Consider the following 19,675-nt stretch of genomic DNA (forward strand, 5'->3'; position numbering starts at 1 on the left):
GCAAGATATACCGAATGGAATTGACTTTCTATTGAATCATTTTAAAGAGACTTAGTGTTTAATTTAATAAAAGGAACGAGAAATGAAACATCATCACCTCTATCACAAGACAAATATTTACCTTTGGAAACCTCTTCCATGGGTAATAACGAGCCAGTTAAGTAACCCACGGAAAAGGTACTGTCCTTTCATTAGTTATTTGATTTTAAATACTCAAGCAGCGACTGTTAGTCTCAATTTCGACTCCATATAAAGTCAGGTATTGGATCAGAAAGGGCTTAGATACCAGTCTTTGTGTAATTCAAGTCCCATTATCCGTGACCTCATTGATTTCTCACCTTCATCCACCACCGCTATTTCATATGGTGGATTTCTATGCCACGCTCTACTAACTGTGTTTTTACGTACTTGTAGCTTCATTACTTCCTCTTACCTTGTCACGTGGTTTTGTTTGGTTTTTTTTTGTTTACTATATAAAGGTCTTGTTCGTTATTACTCTAAAAGGACCATATCATTACAGAGAGCGACGCATCTTTACCACCATAAGAAGCCTTGCGAGAACAGGATTTAACTGGCGATATAACGGGGGAGGATGATAACTGGTGATATTAAGTTGATATAACTGATGACATTCGGGATACATTCATTGTGTCAAAAGGAACCTTCAGAGATACATCATATACTAGATTTATGACCTGATTGATTTTTGTTATAAGAGGACACGTTTGAAATAACCCATCTCTACCTGCTATATTCATGGAAACGAAACAACATATAACATTTCTATCAACAACAAGAAAAACTGAATGACTGGGGCGACACTTGCACATACTCATGGGAAGTAATATGGGCAGTGTCATGGTCATCCAGTGGCGATACAGACTTAAATAGGATCGGTATTTATGGACAACTGATTACTCTAGCTGACCCAGTATTCTAGCTGAAGTACAGGATAATAAGTATGAGTAACCACACTTCAGAGAATAATGTATTAGTACAGGGAATTATAAACATATAAACACTTGATTTAAGAGCACCTCTTCCGGACTGTTACAACATTTGTCACACTTTCCTTCGTTCTATTGGCTGTATAGATGCAAGGAATTGTGGGTATATCTTGAGATAGATGAAAACAATTCAGAATCAATCTGGATTTCCTGCTACATAGACTGGTATACATGATCATAAGCCGTTTACACGCAGTTGTCGGTGGAGATAGGAAGAATTAGGGACACTGTTATATGTACTGCATTGAAACTGTATATGAATAGATATGTCAATAAAGTTCCTGTTGAAGGGGACAAATTGTTACATACGCTTGGATTCTTTAAATGCAACAAAACTGATGGTGGATCAGTCTTCAACTTAATGACACTAAATGTGTCACATAGGCTAATATTCAGTGCTACTGTACGAAATGAATATTCATGATACTTGATCTAATCAGTGAAAAGTCAGCTAGATATGTGTGAGGAAAAAGTGCTGCGCTGAATGTAATATATTGATCAAAATGGATGAGAATCAGACGACAATACCAAAACCTGATATTACGTGGCTGGAAGGGAGCTACTCTCTTGAGGAACTGTTGAAGAAATTCCCTCTCCCTGTGGTGGTGGCCTGTGACACAAGCAGAAGTCCCTTTCACCGCTTTAATTTTGACCTGACCCAAGAACTCCTACTTTTTAAGCAGAGAAAGATCCGGAAAGTTTCAGCCAGGAGTCTCTGTGTCAACCAAGGAAAGTACATGGAAGTGGGAGAGACACTTCTCATTCCAGAGGACTACAGAGGTAATTTGTAGTATAGATACTCCGGCTTTAAACAGTTCATCTGTCTGTCTGTCTACCGATAGTATTGTATATCAAACGACCAGCTACATATTAGATTAGGTACATGGATAGATAGATAGATAAATATATAGATTTATTCCCACCAACAATTTCTATTTAATGTCCTTCCTTCCTTCCTTTCTCCCACTCCCTTCTACTGATTATGTGATCAAGGAAGACAGTCATCAGTGGTACAGTGTTGGTGTTTCTAACGGAAGATGTGCAAGAAGATATATAGATGCAAAAGAGCAGTTTTTGTAATAGTAGGCCTACCAGTACTTTGTTGTAGCTTCTGTGTTTATTTGGAGTCGTTCCTTTTATTGTTTAGCTTTTGCTGTTCTAGTATTTGTTTGTTTTGAACCGCAGCTGCCGTACTTTGTCGACGGTAGGATGTGGGCAGAGCTGGTAGCACGGAGTGCTAGAAAAATAAGAAGAAAAGGAAGTGGGGGAATGGGTGTGATGGATAAGCAATCGGATCTAGGTTCTCAGATACTTCTTTAAACTTGTGATTGTCTTAAAAAAAAAAAAACTAAGAGACACAAATAAATCAGTGGCTTTTAATTGACGTTTCACATCCTAGATAAATTAAATTTATCGTTAACTGATCCTTTATAAAATCACTTCATTATATGATATTATACGCGATTTTTGAAACTTTGTTATAGCGTATAACAAATATATAAACAGACTTTTAAAATGATTCAGGCATAGAGAATTGATTATACGCCATAGTATTTTCGTATTTGTGACAAACTGGTTCGGATCCCATATTGTTTTAATCTTTAACTTAAATTATTTATACAATTAAAGCACAGTTTAAGAACTATACAGCTGTCATTTATCGCCAGATACCATAACAAGACTTCCACCAAAAATTATTAAACGAGTATATACTAGTAATATAGTATAATACTTCATTAATTATTATTCATCTATGCTCAAAATGTCCATCTAAATGAAATTAATCACTTTCATATTTATATAAATTTTCTACCCGATCTATGATATTGTAAAAACGGCTGAATCAAAACTATTTTCTGAGTGAAGTTTAGAAACACAGACAACCAAACTTTTTTAAGTATGGATACGCATATTCTTTCTTACAGTTACATACCTTCTTTTTCTTTCATTTCTCTTTTTCTTTGATCCCCAGAAAAATAATAGTAAACTTTGTTATTAAATCATCCCTTAACCTTAATAGTTTTTCTACTGTAGCAAAAGTAACAGTCCTACCCAGTATTTTCATTTCCTCAATCTGGCTTTAATACTTGACAATGAGGGGGGAAGGGGTGAGCAAGGGAGATCACGTCCTCGGTAGATGTTATATGGAATGGTTAGAAAGAAAGCTTTTTTACATTCATGAAGCCGCCCACGTGTTCATAACGAAAATGCATTACTTCCTGTTTTACAGGGGATTTTTAGAACTGTCAGATTAATGGATATATGTGCTTTGAATATAAAATTCGTATTCTGCAATTCAATTCAAATCTCTCTCTCTCTCTCTCTCTCTCTCTCTCTCTCTCTCTCTCTCTCTCTATATATATATATATATATATATATATATATATATATATATATATATATATATATATATATATATATATATATATTAAAGAGATTTTTACATTCTCTTCGATAACAAGAGATATAAAGCTGGAATTTGAAGGCGTCATAATATTTATATTAATATGGCACGTATATAAAAAATAGTCTTTAAGCAATATCAGGCATGTTGTATATCTAAGTTTGTAATAGAACATTGAAATATTATTCATTTCTTCTTTCTAAGCCACGAGTCAGTTAATAAATTATTCAAATAAAATTAAAATCCCAATCTTACTTATTTTCTTTGTTATTATTATTATCGTTATCATTATTATTATTATTGTTATTATTATTATTATAAAGATAAAAGTATGTATTAATGTGGTGATGTAGAATAAAAATGGAATTATTCTGCAACGAATTGACATGAAGTTGTTACATTTTTACTTTAAACGTCTTTGTTTTTGTTCTGTTAGGAAACGATGTTTAGGTTAATTACAAGGGTTTAAGAGAAACCCAGACCCAGGTTTTGTGTTGAACTATTTTTTTTATTAAGTTCAGTGTAAATAAATCAGATAAACCCCAACAATTTGTGTGTGTGTGTGTGTGTGTATATATATATATATATATATATATATATATATATATATATATATATATATATATATTGTTTTCACTGACATTTACATTAATAAAGTTAAGAATAACACTTGAAAATGACACCAGTATATTTACAATAATGAATTTAGGAAGAACACTGGAAAATGACATCTGTATATTTGAAATGTCCAAAAACTGCATGATAGCATTTCAGATATTAAACATGTTTGACTTATCATCGAACTGATATTGTATGAAAGCGTTTGACATAAAATAATTAAAAGAATAACTGACACTATGATAAAAAAAAAAAACAACGAAACAATAAAAATAATGACAGGATCAGTATTATGACACATTGCGGAGAAGTCATCAATAGACAGGCCGCAAACCAGCAACAGTGGCGCTCTCTCGTGGAAGCTTTAGGCGCCACCTACGGCACGAAGAGGATTGAATGAATGAATAATGCTAGAACATAGCAGGTCATGGAGCAAAACTTGAGGCATATATATGCATGCAGACCTCACTTGTGGTGATCAGAATGATCAATCAAATATAATTACTTAGTCATGGGGTATTTTTCTAAGTGTAGGTCTTTTGCTATGTAGTATATACCGTAATAAAGTCACAAGATTAGCTTCCCCGCTGGTAAAAAAAAAACGTTCGGATTATAAAGAGGGCTCATATAAATTTGTTGTCACTAATACAATATATTACGCTATAATTATATTGAAGCATTACTATTTTATATTATATCATTATCTGTTATAGATTAAACTAGGTCAATTCACGCCAATAAATTGTAAAGATGTTGTTCTACCGTTTAAATCGTTACAAATTCCATCGAATGCAAATGTCAGTTTAAGTGATCTCTCTCAAACATCATTTAAAACTGTTTTCTAATTACTTTTTCAAGATATTTAAATTAGTTTTTTTATTCATTGTGTATATTCACCACGAGAATAGCATATTGGATTCATATTTTTCTTAGTCTTACCCAGAAAAATGGAAGAAAAATCATTTGACTTTTCGACGAATGATACATATAGTTTTGTATCCTACAGTTTTTCCACACATCAGACTCGATAGAAATCCAAAGATGATATAGCTAATGCATTGTTCCCCAATGCAAAACAATGGTATGATATAAATTTCATATGTACAGGTAGATATTCTGTTCTGTGTCCTATAAATTTCGAGCAAAAGTATGTCACGCAATGTGTTGTATGTGTGTGTGGTTTGATTTATAACGTAGGTTTAACAATTTTTCATTCCTATCGCTACGATGTCTGCAGTGTGGCAGTTTATAGTGATGTCTAGCACTGGGACATCATGACGCAGACATGTAGCATGATGTCCCACCCAGTCACATTCTCCTAGCGCCAGGCCGACCAGTCATAATTCTAACCTCTTAATGCTGAGCGCCAAGCGAGGCAGCTGTTAGTACCATTTTGTAAGTATTTGGTATGACTTGGCCGACGATCGAACCCACGACCTCCCGCATCCAAGGCGGACGCTCTAACCACTAGGCCACCAGAGCAGTTCGCAATGAGTTGACCAACCTTGTAAATAACATTGCTCAAAATGAAGATCATTAGTGTGCTAGCTGTTTTTGTGCACAAAAATAAAGCAGTACACACACGCACGCACACACGCACACACAAATATATATATATATATATATATATATATATATATATATATATATATATATATATATATATATATCGAGAAGGATAGACACTATTAATTTAAACCATTAAATAATATGGAAACCCAGGAACCTATTCTTCATCGGATTCTAAAATTCCCTCTAATTTCATGATAAATTCCCCCCTAAACTGATGTATAGTTATCATAGACGTTTGCTACTGAAATCGTTTTTGTTTATGTCCTGTGATGAAATGTTCTACGAGTTGTACTTGTATGGGAATCCCCGAGACAGGTAATGTGTTGAAAGGAGAGACCTGCTAAAAATATGTCAGACGAAATCATTTGTATTGTCAGTTTATATTTATTTTTAAACATTAACTGCAAGAAACTAAACAGATAAGTTATCCAGTCTTTATTTAAGAAATAAAATAAAATACAAAAAAAAAATTTTAAAAAAAAACTATACCATCCTTCCAGAAATTTCATTCAGGGTGTTAATATGTGCAGTTTCAATAAACATGCAGGCAGTAAATGTAATGAGGCTAATACAAATTGTCAACCGTCCAATGATTTTTCCCATGAATCAAGAGTTAAAATGTCAGACGATACCGACCATTGATTTAAAAACAGACATAGTGCTGCGGTTTGTATGTTTCATGTCCAAATATGGCATCATAAACTATCTTTTCTTCTCTCCTTTTTGTCTTTGGTTTTAGGACTTTAATGACCTTGGTTTACAGTGCTAGTCTAAAAATATATGTGTAAATCATCTTCTCTCTCTTTCTCTCTCTCTCGTACACACACACACACACACACACACACACACACACACACACACACACACACACACACACTTTGTTGATGTGATGGAAAGACGACTTTATCCGACTGGCGAGTTATAAATCTCTGCTCTTCTCCATTCTTTGTAATAATATTTCAGTCGGCTCTGGATTATGTATTTTTAGTAACAAACTATATTAGTTGTTTTGTTTTAAAAAAATGAATTTCTTCTTGTAGGCTGGTTTGTCGTTTTACAACGTCCTACTGAGAAGACTGCAGCTGACGATACCATTCCGCACTCCACAACGGTGGAAGCTCTGGCACAAACGAAAGCCGAGAAATTTCTTGTTGGCGGTGATATGAAGATATCCGGATTACAGGTTCTTGACCGAACCGATGGCCATCTGCAACATCAGGCGCGCTATATTCTACCGGGGGATGTGCTCACAAAGGGCAAGATTTATATTGGGGACACAAAGAAAAAGCATCGAGGATTTTTCCGAAAGCCAAAAGTTGTAAGTGAAAAGTTTCTCCTTTGCATGGACGAATCCGACAGAGAGGTGCTTCTACCTTTCGCGCAAAAGGGAATCTTTTACGAGATATCGTCGTCCACGGGAAGGACTAATCGACCAGTGATGCAGATGAGTGATATAGTGGCCAAAAACATCCCACCCCGAATCGTCAAGCTGGTATTCGGGCGATTCCCAGTGACACCTTGTTCCTTTACGGGCTTGATGAGTCTGGAGCAGGCGTATACAGAACACTCCCTTGTGGCATCCACGATCAAAAACTTGAAAAACATCCTACTAGAAATCCCAGTCACAGCTGGTCTGTATTTCCGAGTGGCTAAACGAGACGAGAAACTTATCAACTGCGAAGCGTTCAAAAATGCCATGACTCACTGTTGCGAAAAGGCCAGCACGTACATGAGAAATATTAAAGTGTGTTATGACTTTTCAGAATCATGTGTGGATGATATGGAAATAGGCAGAGAAAGGAAATCTGACGTTGAAACATCATTTAATGAAGAGTTCAGCAAAGCTATATATGATAGAAAGAATGAGAATAAAACACCATCATATTCATATGATCATGTTACAGATGATGTGAGAAAAGATGATCTTTGCATACGGAAAAAAGATTCCGAGGATAAAATACGTGATTCGGATTATATGAAAATGGAGTCCGTGAACAGGAACACTGAAGAAACATTAAACGGAAGTGCTACAGATGGCTCTGGCGCTCTAAATGCCGAACAAATATCGACTGAAATCAAACCTAAACAGCATGACTTGATGACAGAAAGTACAGACAATACCGATGTTGTCAATAGACCAAGACTGTGCTCCATGTGGGACGACACCAGTAACGCATATGTGAGAAAGGGAGAACTGAAAATTTGCCTCGGAAATTCCTATCTCAAAATTCCAGTGTACAGAGATGCAAACAGTGATGCACAACCTGATAAGAGTGATCATCCTAATCATCCAACGAATCAAAGGGATAATTCTTCTGAAGAAATACCCCCTCTTTCCTTTGAGGAAGAAACTTCACACTTAACGAATGCCGCTGGGACAACTGCTGAAAACTCACGTGCACGCAAGAGCTCTTTTGCCGAGCTATCAGAGTGTCCCCCGGACTTTGTGCCACCTCCGCCACCGTGTGTCATGTACTATTGTAACGTTCAAGATCCTCCAAGTGCCTTAAAATTGATTCCTTGTTCTGGTGGCATTCCACACAATATTCCTTCGCACTTCGTGAATCAGGCCCCGAATCACCCACCACCTCCTCCCCCTTGCCACAGCAGTAGCAGCAGTAGTGGTAATGGCTCAACATCCGGAATTGATTCAGCAAGATCTTCATTTGGTAATGAATATGCCGTGCCCACAACTCAGACGTCGGATACCAGTCCAATCCAGATACTGCCTTCTCAGGAAGTTCTAGACATGTCCTCCAGAAGACCGTCTACCTTTGTCTTCCACGAGATGTTTGCAAAGGAGAAGACTGTATTTCAAACGTTCAAGTTTTGTCAAAAGGAGTGTGATCTTCCAAAAGGAGAATCGTTGGAAGAATTGGACGAAAACAATCTTGAAGATAATAAAAACGAGTCAGAGGAAGATGCGAATGACGACAACGATCCTATATATGAAAATATAGAAGGGCTGGTGGAAATATTTGAAACACTTAGGAGACGAAAAAGGAAAACAAAAGCTGATACCTCTTTCGAAGAAAATCCGGCAGTGTTTTCTCCAGAAGAAGAGGAACTCCAGTTCCCTCCACAACCACCTACCGATATGGCACAGGAAGATCTGGATGATCTTCCTCTTGGTGCCACAGCGCGCAACTCGTGTTTGATGGAGGAAAGTTCCATATCATCCTCTCAGCCAGATTCCGGGGTTGATGAAATAAGCGACAGTGACGTATTCAGAAGAGTTAACTTTCAAGAATTTTCTGAAATACTGGCTGCCAACGGAATTCGTAAAAGTGTCATCGAAAAACTACGCCTCAAAACCATTGATGGGGATATCTTAATACCTACTGAAGCTGACGACAGTGCCTTGAAAGAGTGCTTTATGGGACTAAGCCTTATCGACCTGAAAAAGATATCTATGTTAGTCAGGTCCTGGAAACCTTAAGTAGGCATAATTTACATATATATATATATATATATATATATATATATATATATATATATATACTATTATTTAAGGTGGGTCGTGGGCAGTTTTGTCGTCCTCAGACGGTTTCGTGGGCAGATAAAAGTTCGTGGGCAGATTTCCATCTGCCCACGAAGCACGTCGTCCTTTTCTGCACTCTTGCCACAAATATCAATAAAATAAATGCATATTTATGCTGCTGAATGTTAAATATTCGATAAATATTCATCTGCAAAATAAATAATTGCCTTTTTACCTATTTATTTCCATTTTTTCATTAATGAATTGAATTGAATAGCACAACTTGAGTTACCTCCCATTATGTACTAGTATATATTGCACCTTAAAAATAGATTGACCCGGAAGTAGTATGTTTCAAATTTACTGCCCATGATGACAGGGGGTCGTTACAAAGAAAATCAAGGGATGGGGTTCTAACCTGTAACAATATAATATGTTAATAGTGTTACAGGTTAGAACCCAAATCTGTTGATTTTCTTTGTAACGAGCCACTATGCCCGTGATTATTATTGTGAGAGATCAAAACTGCCCGGGAACCAGGATGTGGAGTGAATAATCTGCCAATGTCGCCAACAAGCACCATACATATATACTATTTATTTTGATATCTAAGAAGTTTTCAATAATGCTAATTAGTAACATTATAATGAGTGAGCTGTTATATGTCTTTCGAAATACCTCTATTCACTATTGCTGGTCTTGAGCCCAAACTAAGAGGATTGTGGCTGTCATTAGAAATACAAGTGATACCATTTATTTAAATCCAGGCTTAGTAAGTTCATAACTTCACTTAAGTTCATATTATATGCTGCTGCATTTTCTTCTCTCAGTCTACCATTAACAACGACAACAAAAGAAAAATGGTGTTTACTCAGAATTTGTTCCTATATTTATCAAAAAATTTGTTTTGGAACAGATATTTTGTTGAAAAAGCTGAAAGAATAAAATTGGGGGAAAATCATGATGGTATAATAATACAATTGTTTACTTATAATAAAAGAATACTGGATTTAGTGTACAACATCCTTACAATAATTAAATGGCATTGTGAATATGCAGAACCCCAATTCTTTAATGTACATGTACTGTTTAAGGTACAAAACTGTTTTGCATACTTCATAACTTATTTCTCTAATAGTGCAAATAATAGGAGACAGAAGACATTTAGAAAGAATTAATTTGTCAAAATAAGTTAAATATCAAGATTAGTTTAATGGACGTTTGAAAATTTACTATTAAAGTAAAATTGCCTATTTTTGAGAGAAACATCCTAATAGTAATACACGTAATTTTATTTAAATTAGCAGTAATGTAGAGGATGCTGATTTATTTATGAAATATACCATAAACGTGTGTTTCATGTTCATTACTCCAAAGTAAAATACCCAAGAACCACCTCAGAAAATCAGTAATGACATATTCACGTAAAACACAAAACACAATTCTAAAAAGGTGATGGAGATGCAGTTATCAGCTGTGAGTCACATAGCTAACACATGTTGAGTAGCAGACTGGATGATTGGTATGGAACGAATTGTATTTGCCTTGTCAGAATAGTTGGTAAAGATTTTAAGAGGACTTCCTGGTTGGAAAAAAGTGAATTGGAGAAATGTATTATTTTTTTCATCGTATGTGTCCTTGTTTCACTTCATTAATAATAATGATATGACTTTTGACAAATCTTTTTGTCCGAGTGACTCAATGCTGATAAGTGTAAAAAAATGTCGAGGCTGCGACAGATGTGTCCTCTGTAGAAATGGGTGTTTATTAAACTAGGTCAAAATTAGGTAGTGTAAAAATAGGAAGTGGAACAATACACAATATGGAAAACGCTCGCTGTGGAAGACATTGGGCGGACATACAGACACATCAAGATGTATTTAATAAGATTCATACACATATTATATACTGTTGTATAGCTCTCCTTGTATGCTTCAGATTTATACTATAAACATTGAAGTGTGTGATACCGAGACAAACGGCAATGGAAGATGCACGTATCAAGGTTATGAAGATTGTTAAATTCACAAGCGATACAGAGTCAAATATACCAAAACTTTCATATTGCATTTTCTTACATTTCTACTATCACAGATCGATTTAGACTGATGCGAAACCTATCAATTTATATCAAATTTGTCAAAATCGGGGTTTATTTACTATTGTTATGAGTTATTCACCTGTATGGAAAACGATCGTATAGGAAGACATTAGGCGAAATGACAGACAAAGGAAGATATACTTAATAAGATACATACACATACTATTTACAGTTGTACGGCTTTAATTATATGCTTTAGATATATAGCAATAGCATCGAAATATGTAGTACGATCGCAAAACGGCAATGGTAGATTCACGTAGCAAGGATATGCAGATCGGTAAAGTCGCACCCGATATTCAGTAAAAAGAACAAAACCTTCTATTTTGCATTTTCACACATGTCTATTGGCACAGATCGATTTAGTATGATTAGAAACATATCAATTAAAATCAAATTTGTCATCTGATATCAAATGTGTCAAAACCGTTGTTTTTGCGATTGTTATGACTTATTCGCCCATATGAAAAACTTTCGTATAGGTCGGATCTAGGCGCACGGACAGACAAATAAAGACGTGCTTATTAAGATATATACACACATTTTATAATATTGTATAGTTTTAATTCTATACTTCAGATCTCTAATATTAGCATCGAAGTATGTGCTACAATCACAAAACGGGAAGGGTGTATTAAAGTAGCAAGCATATGAAGATCGGTAAAGTCGCACCCGATATTCCGTAAAAAGTGGAACTTTTTTATTTTGTATTTTCACACACGTCTATTGGCACAAATCGATTTAGGCAGATGAGAACCTATATATTAATATGAAATTTGTCAAAAGCTGTGTTTGTTTACTATTGGTATAAATTATTCACCTATATGGAAACCGTTCGGATAGGAAGGCATCGGGTGCACAAACAGACATATGAAACCGTACTTAATAAGATACATACATATATTATTTAATGTTGTACATCTTAAATTATATGCTTCAAATCTATAGTATTAGCATCCAAGTATGTGCTACTATCGCAAAACGGGAAGGGTAGATGCACATATCAAGGATATGAAGATCGGTAAAGTCGCAAGCAATAATGAGTCATAAATACCAACTTTTTTATTATTAATTTTCTCGACTTTTTTTGGCACAGATCGATTTAAACTGATGAGGAACCTATACATTGATATTATATATGTCGAAATATATGGTTGTTTAAGATTGGTACAACTAATTTACCTATATGGAAAATCTTTGTGTTGGAAGGTATTTGGCGCACGGAAAGACAAATGAAGACGTACTTAATAATATATGTAAACATGTTATATGCTGTTGTTTAGCTTTAATTTTATGCTTGAAATCAGTAGTATTAGCATCGAAGTATGTTGTAACCGCCCTCCCCTTAGTACGCTACTGCAAGCAGACTTTGTTAAATGCTAAGAGACACTAATTGCTCGAAAATTATAATTTAAAAATATTTATGTATTTATGGACTCGTATATTATAACCTTATAATGCGCCTTCATTTTCCATCAGGTAGGTCTCCAGGTCGAGTTGTCATGAAAAACAGGAACCAGTATCGTACATTCTTTACTAAGCGACTTCTCCGATGGTGCAATGTGTCTATAGAGCGTCCGCCTCGGATGCGAGGGGTCGCGTATTCAAACCCCGGCCGAATCATACTAAAGACATAAAAATGGTACTAGCAGCTGCCTCTTTTGGTGCCGATCATTAAGAGGTTAGTGTTCGGATTAGTCGGCCTGGTGTCAGGATAGTGTGACTGGGTGGGACAAGTTTGTCTTATGTCCGCTAAAATGCAAAAGCCTACTGAACCAAGTCGAACAGGTTACGTATTATACAACTTATTTTCGAGGTTTCAGCGCCCCCCCCCCTTAAATGCGTACATATATTATCAGTATACCTCCATGCTCAAGCCTATGCATTTGGGTTACCCCCCCCCACCCCTCTATGCGTACATACTAAATGGACGGCCCCTAACCATTCATGAGATGGTATTGATTCAAATTTACGAGTGCGATTGTGATGTACGCATTTCCCTACACAAACACGGGATGGTATTATTCAACCGTACATGTCCACAAAACTATATATATTTATAGATATATGTATACAACCATGGTACATCAATTAGGTATCTAATTACATAATGACAGTGTAGTGGTTAGCAAATTTGAGAAATATACTTTTTTATTCAGACACCATGCCAAAAGGAAAGAACTAACTTACAGTTTACGCTGAACTAAATTAAATTTACTATTTTTGTTTCCAGCATGGCCGGAATATGTTTACATGTTTCATATTAGGAAACAATTTGCATTATGGCTAAGTATATCTAAGAAGGAAATAAGATGTTCTTACAAACTCTTATTTTGTTGGTGTATTGGTTACCTCTCAACATATGAACCATTCTTTGCCATCTCACGATTATAATCCGTATGTACTTAAGCGTTGTCTCATTTGTAGTGTTAATTTTTAAATGTATACTTTGCTTGTAAAATGATCCCACTTTATATAAATGTACAAACACCGCAATCGTGATGTGCTTACAGGAATACATTCTTCTGAGTTCTACTGAAGTCAGTTATTCAGTATAATTTGTAAAACGATATGGACTGATTGATAAAAGTGACTGTTTTCTTTACTTTGGTTTGTCGCAGTATTTTTCTAACACAGTACTAATATACACTGGTCACACATGACGCCCCAAAGAAGCAGTTGTAGTTAATTCTTTTTTACCTGTAGTAATGGGATTTTTACAATATATGGCTGTGGCAGATGTACGTCGATTATCAGACAATGGTCGGCTTTTGCACTATTCGCTTATTTCCCTACTTCGAGTGCGGACTGATTGACCGTTAAGCAAAATCTCAATTAATCTCTGCGATTTATGTGCAACGTACGATATTGTCCCCAGTGTTTATTTAATTCCATCATCGTTTAACAAAACTCCTTTTCTTATCCTCTCTAAATCAACTTTTGTTGACCAAAGACAATACATTTTATAAGCAAGGCAGAACGCAAAATCACATTACCCATCCACGAGTACAATGAAAATATGTAAACAAAAATAGTTAATAAAATTCCAAGGTATGTATAATATTGTAATATATTTTGGAGTATGCGCATTTGTTTACCGCTCTCCATTTTAAGGATTCCTTATATACTTGCTTGAATATGGGAAGTCGGTGCTGGGATTATAGTCTTTAGACCAAAATAATTAGCCAGTTACTAGGGGCAAACGTTACGGAGTGAAGTGTAAGTGAGTTTCAAGATGACATGGTTTACTTTTGGTGAATTCAGGTAAGAGCCGCATGAGTATCCCTGTCACTCAGTAGTCCCTATTCATATCTAATTGCGTGAATTGATCGTGTGACTCCAGGTGCAGTATTTATGACTGGAGATTGGTAAATTATACAATGGAATCAACAGAAAAGGACTGTTCCGCCGTCGGCGGGCGCCATTTATTGTTGCTGTGGTGGTAAATATGTTACAAAGTTACAGGCGAAATGAAGCTAAAAATCATGATTTAAAAGGCCTAAGGTGGCGTAGTAAAAACGGTTCCCTGTATTAGGTTGTTGAGTTGTATAGTTTCACGGCGTGAAATACTGGCGGTAAGTTACGGAAAGTTAACAAAGAGAAGCTTTGCAGTTGTGACATTGACATACAATTGGGAAGTTGGGATTTGTGGTCATGTATTAATTAGAGTAACATTACTGATAGATTGGACGCGTTGGACTTTCCAGTTTGCAGAAGTAGTTGTACAGGATTCCTTTGAATCGGGGAAACCTATGACTCGTAGCGGGATTCGCGCAAGGGCTTGACATCGCTCGGTCAAGAAACCCATTTGGTTGATACAATATTTCTTGCGTGAGCATAATGCAAATGTGTATATTGGCTTGCACTGTTTGCAGCTATGATGTACGATGTTAAGATCTCAGTCGGTCAGGATATTCTTTAACAACGGTATCTTTTATCCTAACACGTCTTTCAATACGGTACCATTTACCCCTTGCAATAAAGTATATCAGTTGGAGGTTGAGGATGAACTAATCGATATTGAATTTCTCTAAGTACTGTTTGGTCAATGTTCGGATCTCATTATCTTGTTATTGCAAAAAATATATATTGGTTATAATCAATTACACCTTTAGTTTTATGATTATTTAGACATTCTATATAAATCCAGCATGGTATCAGTTAATATTTCGACGATATTGTTATATGTGACCAGTACATTTGAACATGTATGATTATAAACAGTAAAATTAGGCATTTAAACTGTAGGAAAAAAAATTCTACTGAAAAATGTTTCATCAGCATAAAAAACTAAGGCTTGTCAAATCCGAGACTAGCAATATTTTATAGTACCTATATTTGCTCTTTTCAGGCCAAGTTCTCACGTAATGGCTTGTTTTAGTAAATTGCTTGTTTTTGTGTGGGGTTTTTTTTGGTGCTCCCACACAAAATGCGCATGCGCGGAATTTATTTTCCGTTGCCATGACGTATAAAAGTTACCGGCCATGCACCAACATTTTTCTTTATACATCAGATTTGCATAACATGATTAAAAGTAGTTATACTTGAACAAAAAGAACCAAAAAAAACCTATAAAGTGTACAGAAAAAATAATTTAATTTCTCGAAATAAAAGTATACATCACTGTTACTTAGATACGATTTTCCACCTATAGAGGACGCCAGCAGGAAATGACGTACATTTATCCCCACAAGACGAAGTACTGGGGGGGGGGGGGGCCGGCACCAGACAGACCCCCCATCCCACTTTTCCAAAAAATTATAGTGCTTTATGTGTATTTATCCCCCCCCCCCCATGTGTTGTATGTTTTATATTATGCAAAAGAATTTAGGTCAAAAAAATTTAATTCTCCTTTTTAACGGGGTATTTCTTTTAAAACCTAGTTTTATCTATAGGGTTGTTTTTCCGAATAGGTTTCCATCTTTCCATCACCTGACTTGAAATCCCTTCCCTATACTCTTGGTTGACCTTGGCTAGAGGTCGCCTATATCCCGTGTGTGCTATATATATATATGCTATAGTTTGTGTATGCTATATTTTGCTTCCATGTTGGGATAGCCTTTATTTTTTCCCAAATCTCCCCAGTAATCTTAGGACCTTATAATCGGATCAAGAAAAGGTTTATTTTTATTTATTTAATATATTTTTGAATTTTGGCTAAGTAACGGTGTATTATAATTTAATTAAGAAAAAAAAAACTTAATGTGTTCTGTGTGCAAATATATTGTGTCATTATTCACATATTGGATTTGTAAATTGAAATCCGCTGTACTCGAGTTGGAGTCCATACACATTTTTATTTGCTTGTATTTCTCCCACCTAGAGTTAGGCCGTCTCAAATTATTTATTGGATTTCTGCCAAAATCTCTAAAAATGGTTGTTCTTCCCCCCCCCCCCACACACACACACATACACACACACAGTGGGGATTTACCGTGCAGTGCGACAGCTGCACATTTTGAGCAAATATAATTAGAAGAGAGACTTATTAGATCCTTTGTTTTCGTGTATGTATGTAAAGTTTCCTATATGAGGTGTTTTTCCCGACTCTTTCATAGCCCCATGACGTCATTATCTCGTTCTTTTCCCATATAGTTTCTCTGTCCCGATAATTAGGATTTGTGATAGTTTACGTAATATAATTAAAGTCTATTTAATTATTTAATTTTAATTGTAATGGATAATAAAAAGAAACTGAAGCTGTTTAGGAAAATTTATAAGAATCTAAAAGGGTGGCGGCTACAGCAGATTCCAATCCGGGGTGGGGGTATGAGGGCAAGGGTTCACTTTGTGATGGTCCCCTTTAAGGGGAGATTATCCATTGCCCCATCTCCCTCCCCTTCTTTTCACCCTTTGCAGCCCCGTCCCTCCCACTCACAAATCTTCCTAGAAGTTCTTTTTTCTAATTAATTTGAAAGGATTACAAAAAAATTTGCCTATTCATTTTTTTTATGTTTATGACTTGGTCACACGCCATCATGGTTTTAGTTATGTTATCTGTTATTTTTCCTATTAAAGTTTTGTTAAAGTTGCCGTCTTGATATAAAACTTGGTTTCTTCTGTATTTTTATTTCTTGGATATCTCCATAATTAATTGTATCCTGTCTTGTTTCCTAAACTCGCACTGTGCCATCGCATGATATTTTGTGAAGTTCGCACATTTGCACATGAGATAATTTACATGTATGCATATGTCGTGTAGATATTTGAATATCAAGCTTTGTATTTTTGGAGAGCCGATGTTGGTCCAGTACCTCTAAGGTCTGTCCCAATTAACCGAGATATTTCCTCCTCTACTTTATTTTTAATTTTAGAGGTTAAATTTTCCCTTATCCAATTATATGTTTCCTTAGTTTCAATTCCCCAAAGTTCCTCATTTTCCCTATATTTACATAAAAGTTCCTTTATACTTCTAAAGGTCCTTGTTGTTTCTAGTCTTTTTACCAGTTTATTATTTTTGTAGATGTCACTTATGTTTTTCATGCTAAAACCAAACCAGTAAATGTATAAAGCTTCCTAAGGGGTTTTGGGTTGGATATTTACTTCTTTTACATTATAAATTAAATACTAGAGAGGAGGCCTAACTCGAATCGGGAGAAACACAAATAAATAAAGAAAGAAAGTGCGGACCCTGACTCGAATACAGCCTACCTCATTTTGAAAATAGACTTTAATGTGAGAAACACCACACCATAGTCAATCACATAAAACAAAAGGTTTTATTTTAATTTCAAATGGTAGTATACCGTTCATCTCGCCGGAATTCTAAATTGCAAATTAATTCAAAAGCAACTAAATTTATACCAGGACAAACAAATAAATTTGAAAAGTCCATAGAAAAATATATATTAAGACAACAGAGACAAATTTGACATAGTATTGCTGTCCCTACACACAGACTATATAGCATACACACACCATAGCATTGATACACATAGCATACACGGAACATAGAAAATTCTTGACAAAGATCACTAAAAATCAAGGATATGAAATCTGAAAATGGGAATAAGACCCATGTTTCAGACTACTACCCTTTAGAAAACACTAGGACTAATTATAAACTAAAAGTTTGATCAAAATTCCTTTTTTAAACTTTAAACAAGCACACACATCTTGGGGTATACAAGAGTACATGAAAACACTTTATTTTTTATGTGGTGGGGGTCATCTGTCTGGTGCCCCCCCCCCCCATGATACTTTCGTAACTCATACCTGCGAAAGATTATCATTTGCACTCACATTGTATGTTCTTTAAAATAATGATTTTTTTTTTTTATTTGCGAGATATCGTCGTATAGTTAACCTGGATACAATATAATCTTGGTCCGTTTGCACCTTGAAACTTATCATGCGTGAATGGCAGGCGCCTTCAAGCAATCTGGTGATATTTTCGTCTCTTTTGCGATATTTTTTTTATCTGACATTAGCGATACACACACAGTAAGGATGCATACGCATGCCGGCATCCGCTACATTTACGGAGTTCGTTGATATATTTTGTTCTGTAAATTTCGCATGATGAAAAAAGAAGGAATACATTATAACAATGCAAGGTTAGTTTCTTTTATTTTATTTTCAATCAAGTGTTTGTTTATTGTACCGTGCCGGGGCGGGGTGGGGGGGGGGGGGCACAAATTCAACACAAAATTAGTTCCTTTCTTATCTGCATGGAATAATGGAGCAAATATGATTGACGATATTGACTGGTAATAACAAGCTTTCAATTTACGCGCGCACACACGAAGACAACTTGAAAAATAGAAACAAACAATAAAATTAACTGGTAACTTCGCACTTGCTCAAGGCTTTGTAGTTACAATGGGGGGGGGGGGTCTGTGCTATTATCTGGTTAGGCATGACTATTTCGCAGAAATACAAACAAATCTTTTGAGATGAGCATAAAATACAATTATTTCTTTTCCTCCATACATTTACGATGCTCTCAAAGGACCCACATATTTAGGTAAAAGTATGACCGTTACCAGGCGTTACCGAGTTGAAAATATGCCGAGTAAACTTACGAATTACGCCACGTACAATGTATAAACAACACTTGGCAACTTTTAATGATAAAAGATGGTGTTTTTATTTATTTACTTATTTATTTAGTTATCAGAACTCTTTCAGAATAACAATGTAACTGCCGATTATACAGCTCGCCTCTAAGAAGATTTTCGTAGTTTCCAACTGCCATGCATAAAATAAGTTTATGCCAAAGTGATCGTGACCTACAAAATGTTGGCCATTGTCACAGGGCATAAAATTCATAAAACAATAAAGAACATTCCTTTTTGTTCTACCAAAGCAGCGGAACCATAATGAGTTGATAAAACACAAGGATATTTGTTGTTATTTTGCAAACCATTGCTAATAAAATCAGCTTCAGAAACTATTATTATTGTCCGCCCTAGAGGAAAGATTTTACAAGGTGGAAATCACTGACTGTCAGTATCCCTGGAATGACAACCAGTATGACAACTATAACTAGT

The 19,675-nt window shown here is 35.5% G+C and overlaps 1 protein-coding gene across 1 annotated transcript; it reads left to right on the forward strand.

Annotated features, from left to right (window-relative positions):
- The first annotated feature begins 491 nt into the window (after window positions 1–491).
- On the forward strand, window positions 492–9,097 carry LOC149807524 (uncharacterized). Its single transcript, XM_089967398.1, has 2 exons — window positions 492–1,787; window positions 6,642–9,097. The coding sequence occupies exons 1-2, from the start codon at window positions 1,511–1,513 to the stop codon at window positions 9,038–9,040; spliced, it is 2,676 nt and encodes an 891-aa protein (XP_089823524.1). The 5' UTR covers window positions 492–1,510; the 3' UTR covers window positions 9,041–9,097.
- Window positions 9,098–19,675: the final 10,578 nt, after the last annotated feature.

This window comes from Sinohyriopsis cumingii, chromosome 1 (genome assembly GCF_028554795.1).
Source record: "Sinohyriopsis cumingii isolate HCF-2022 chromosome 1, ASM2855479v2, whole genome shotgun sequence".
Taxonomy (NCBI): domain Eukaryota; kingdom Metazoa; phylum Mollusca; class Bivalvia; order Unionida; family Unionidae; genus Sinohyriopsis; species Sinohyriopsis cumingii.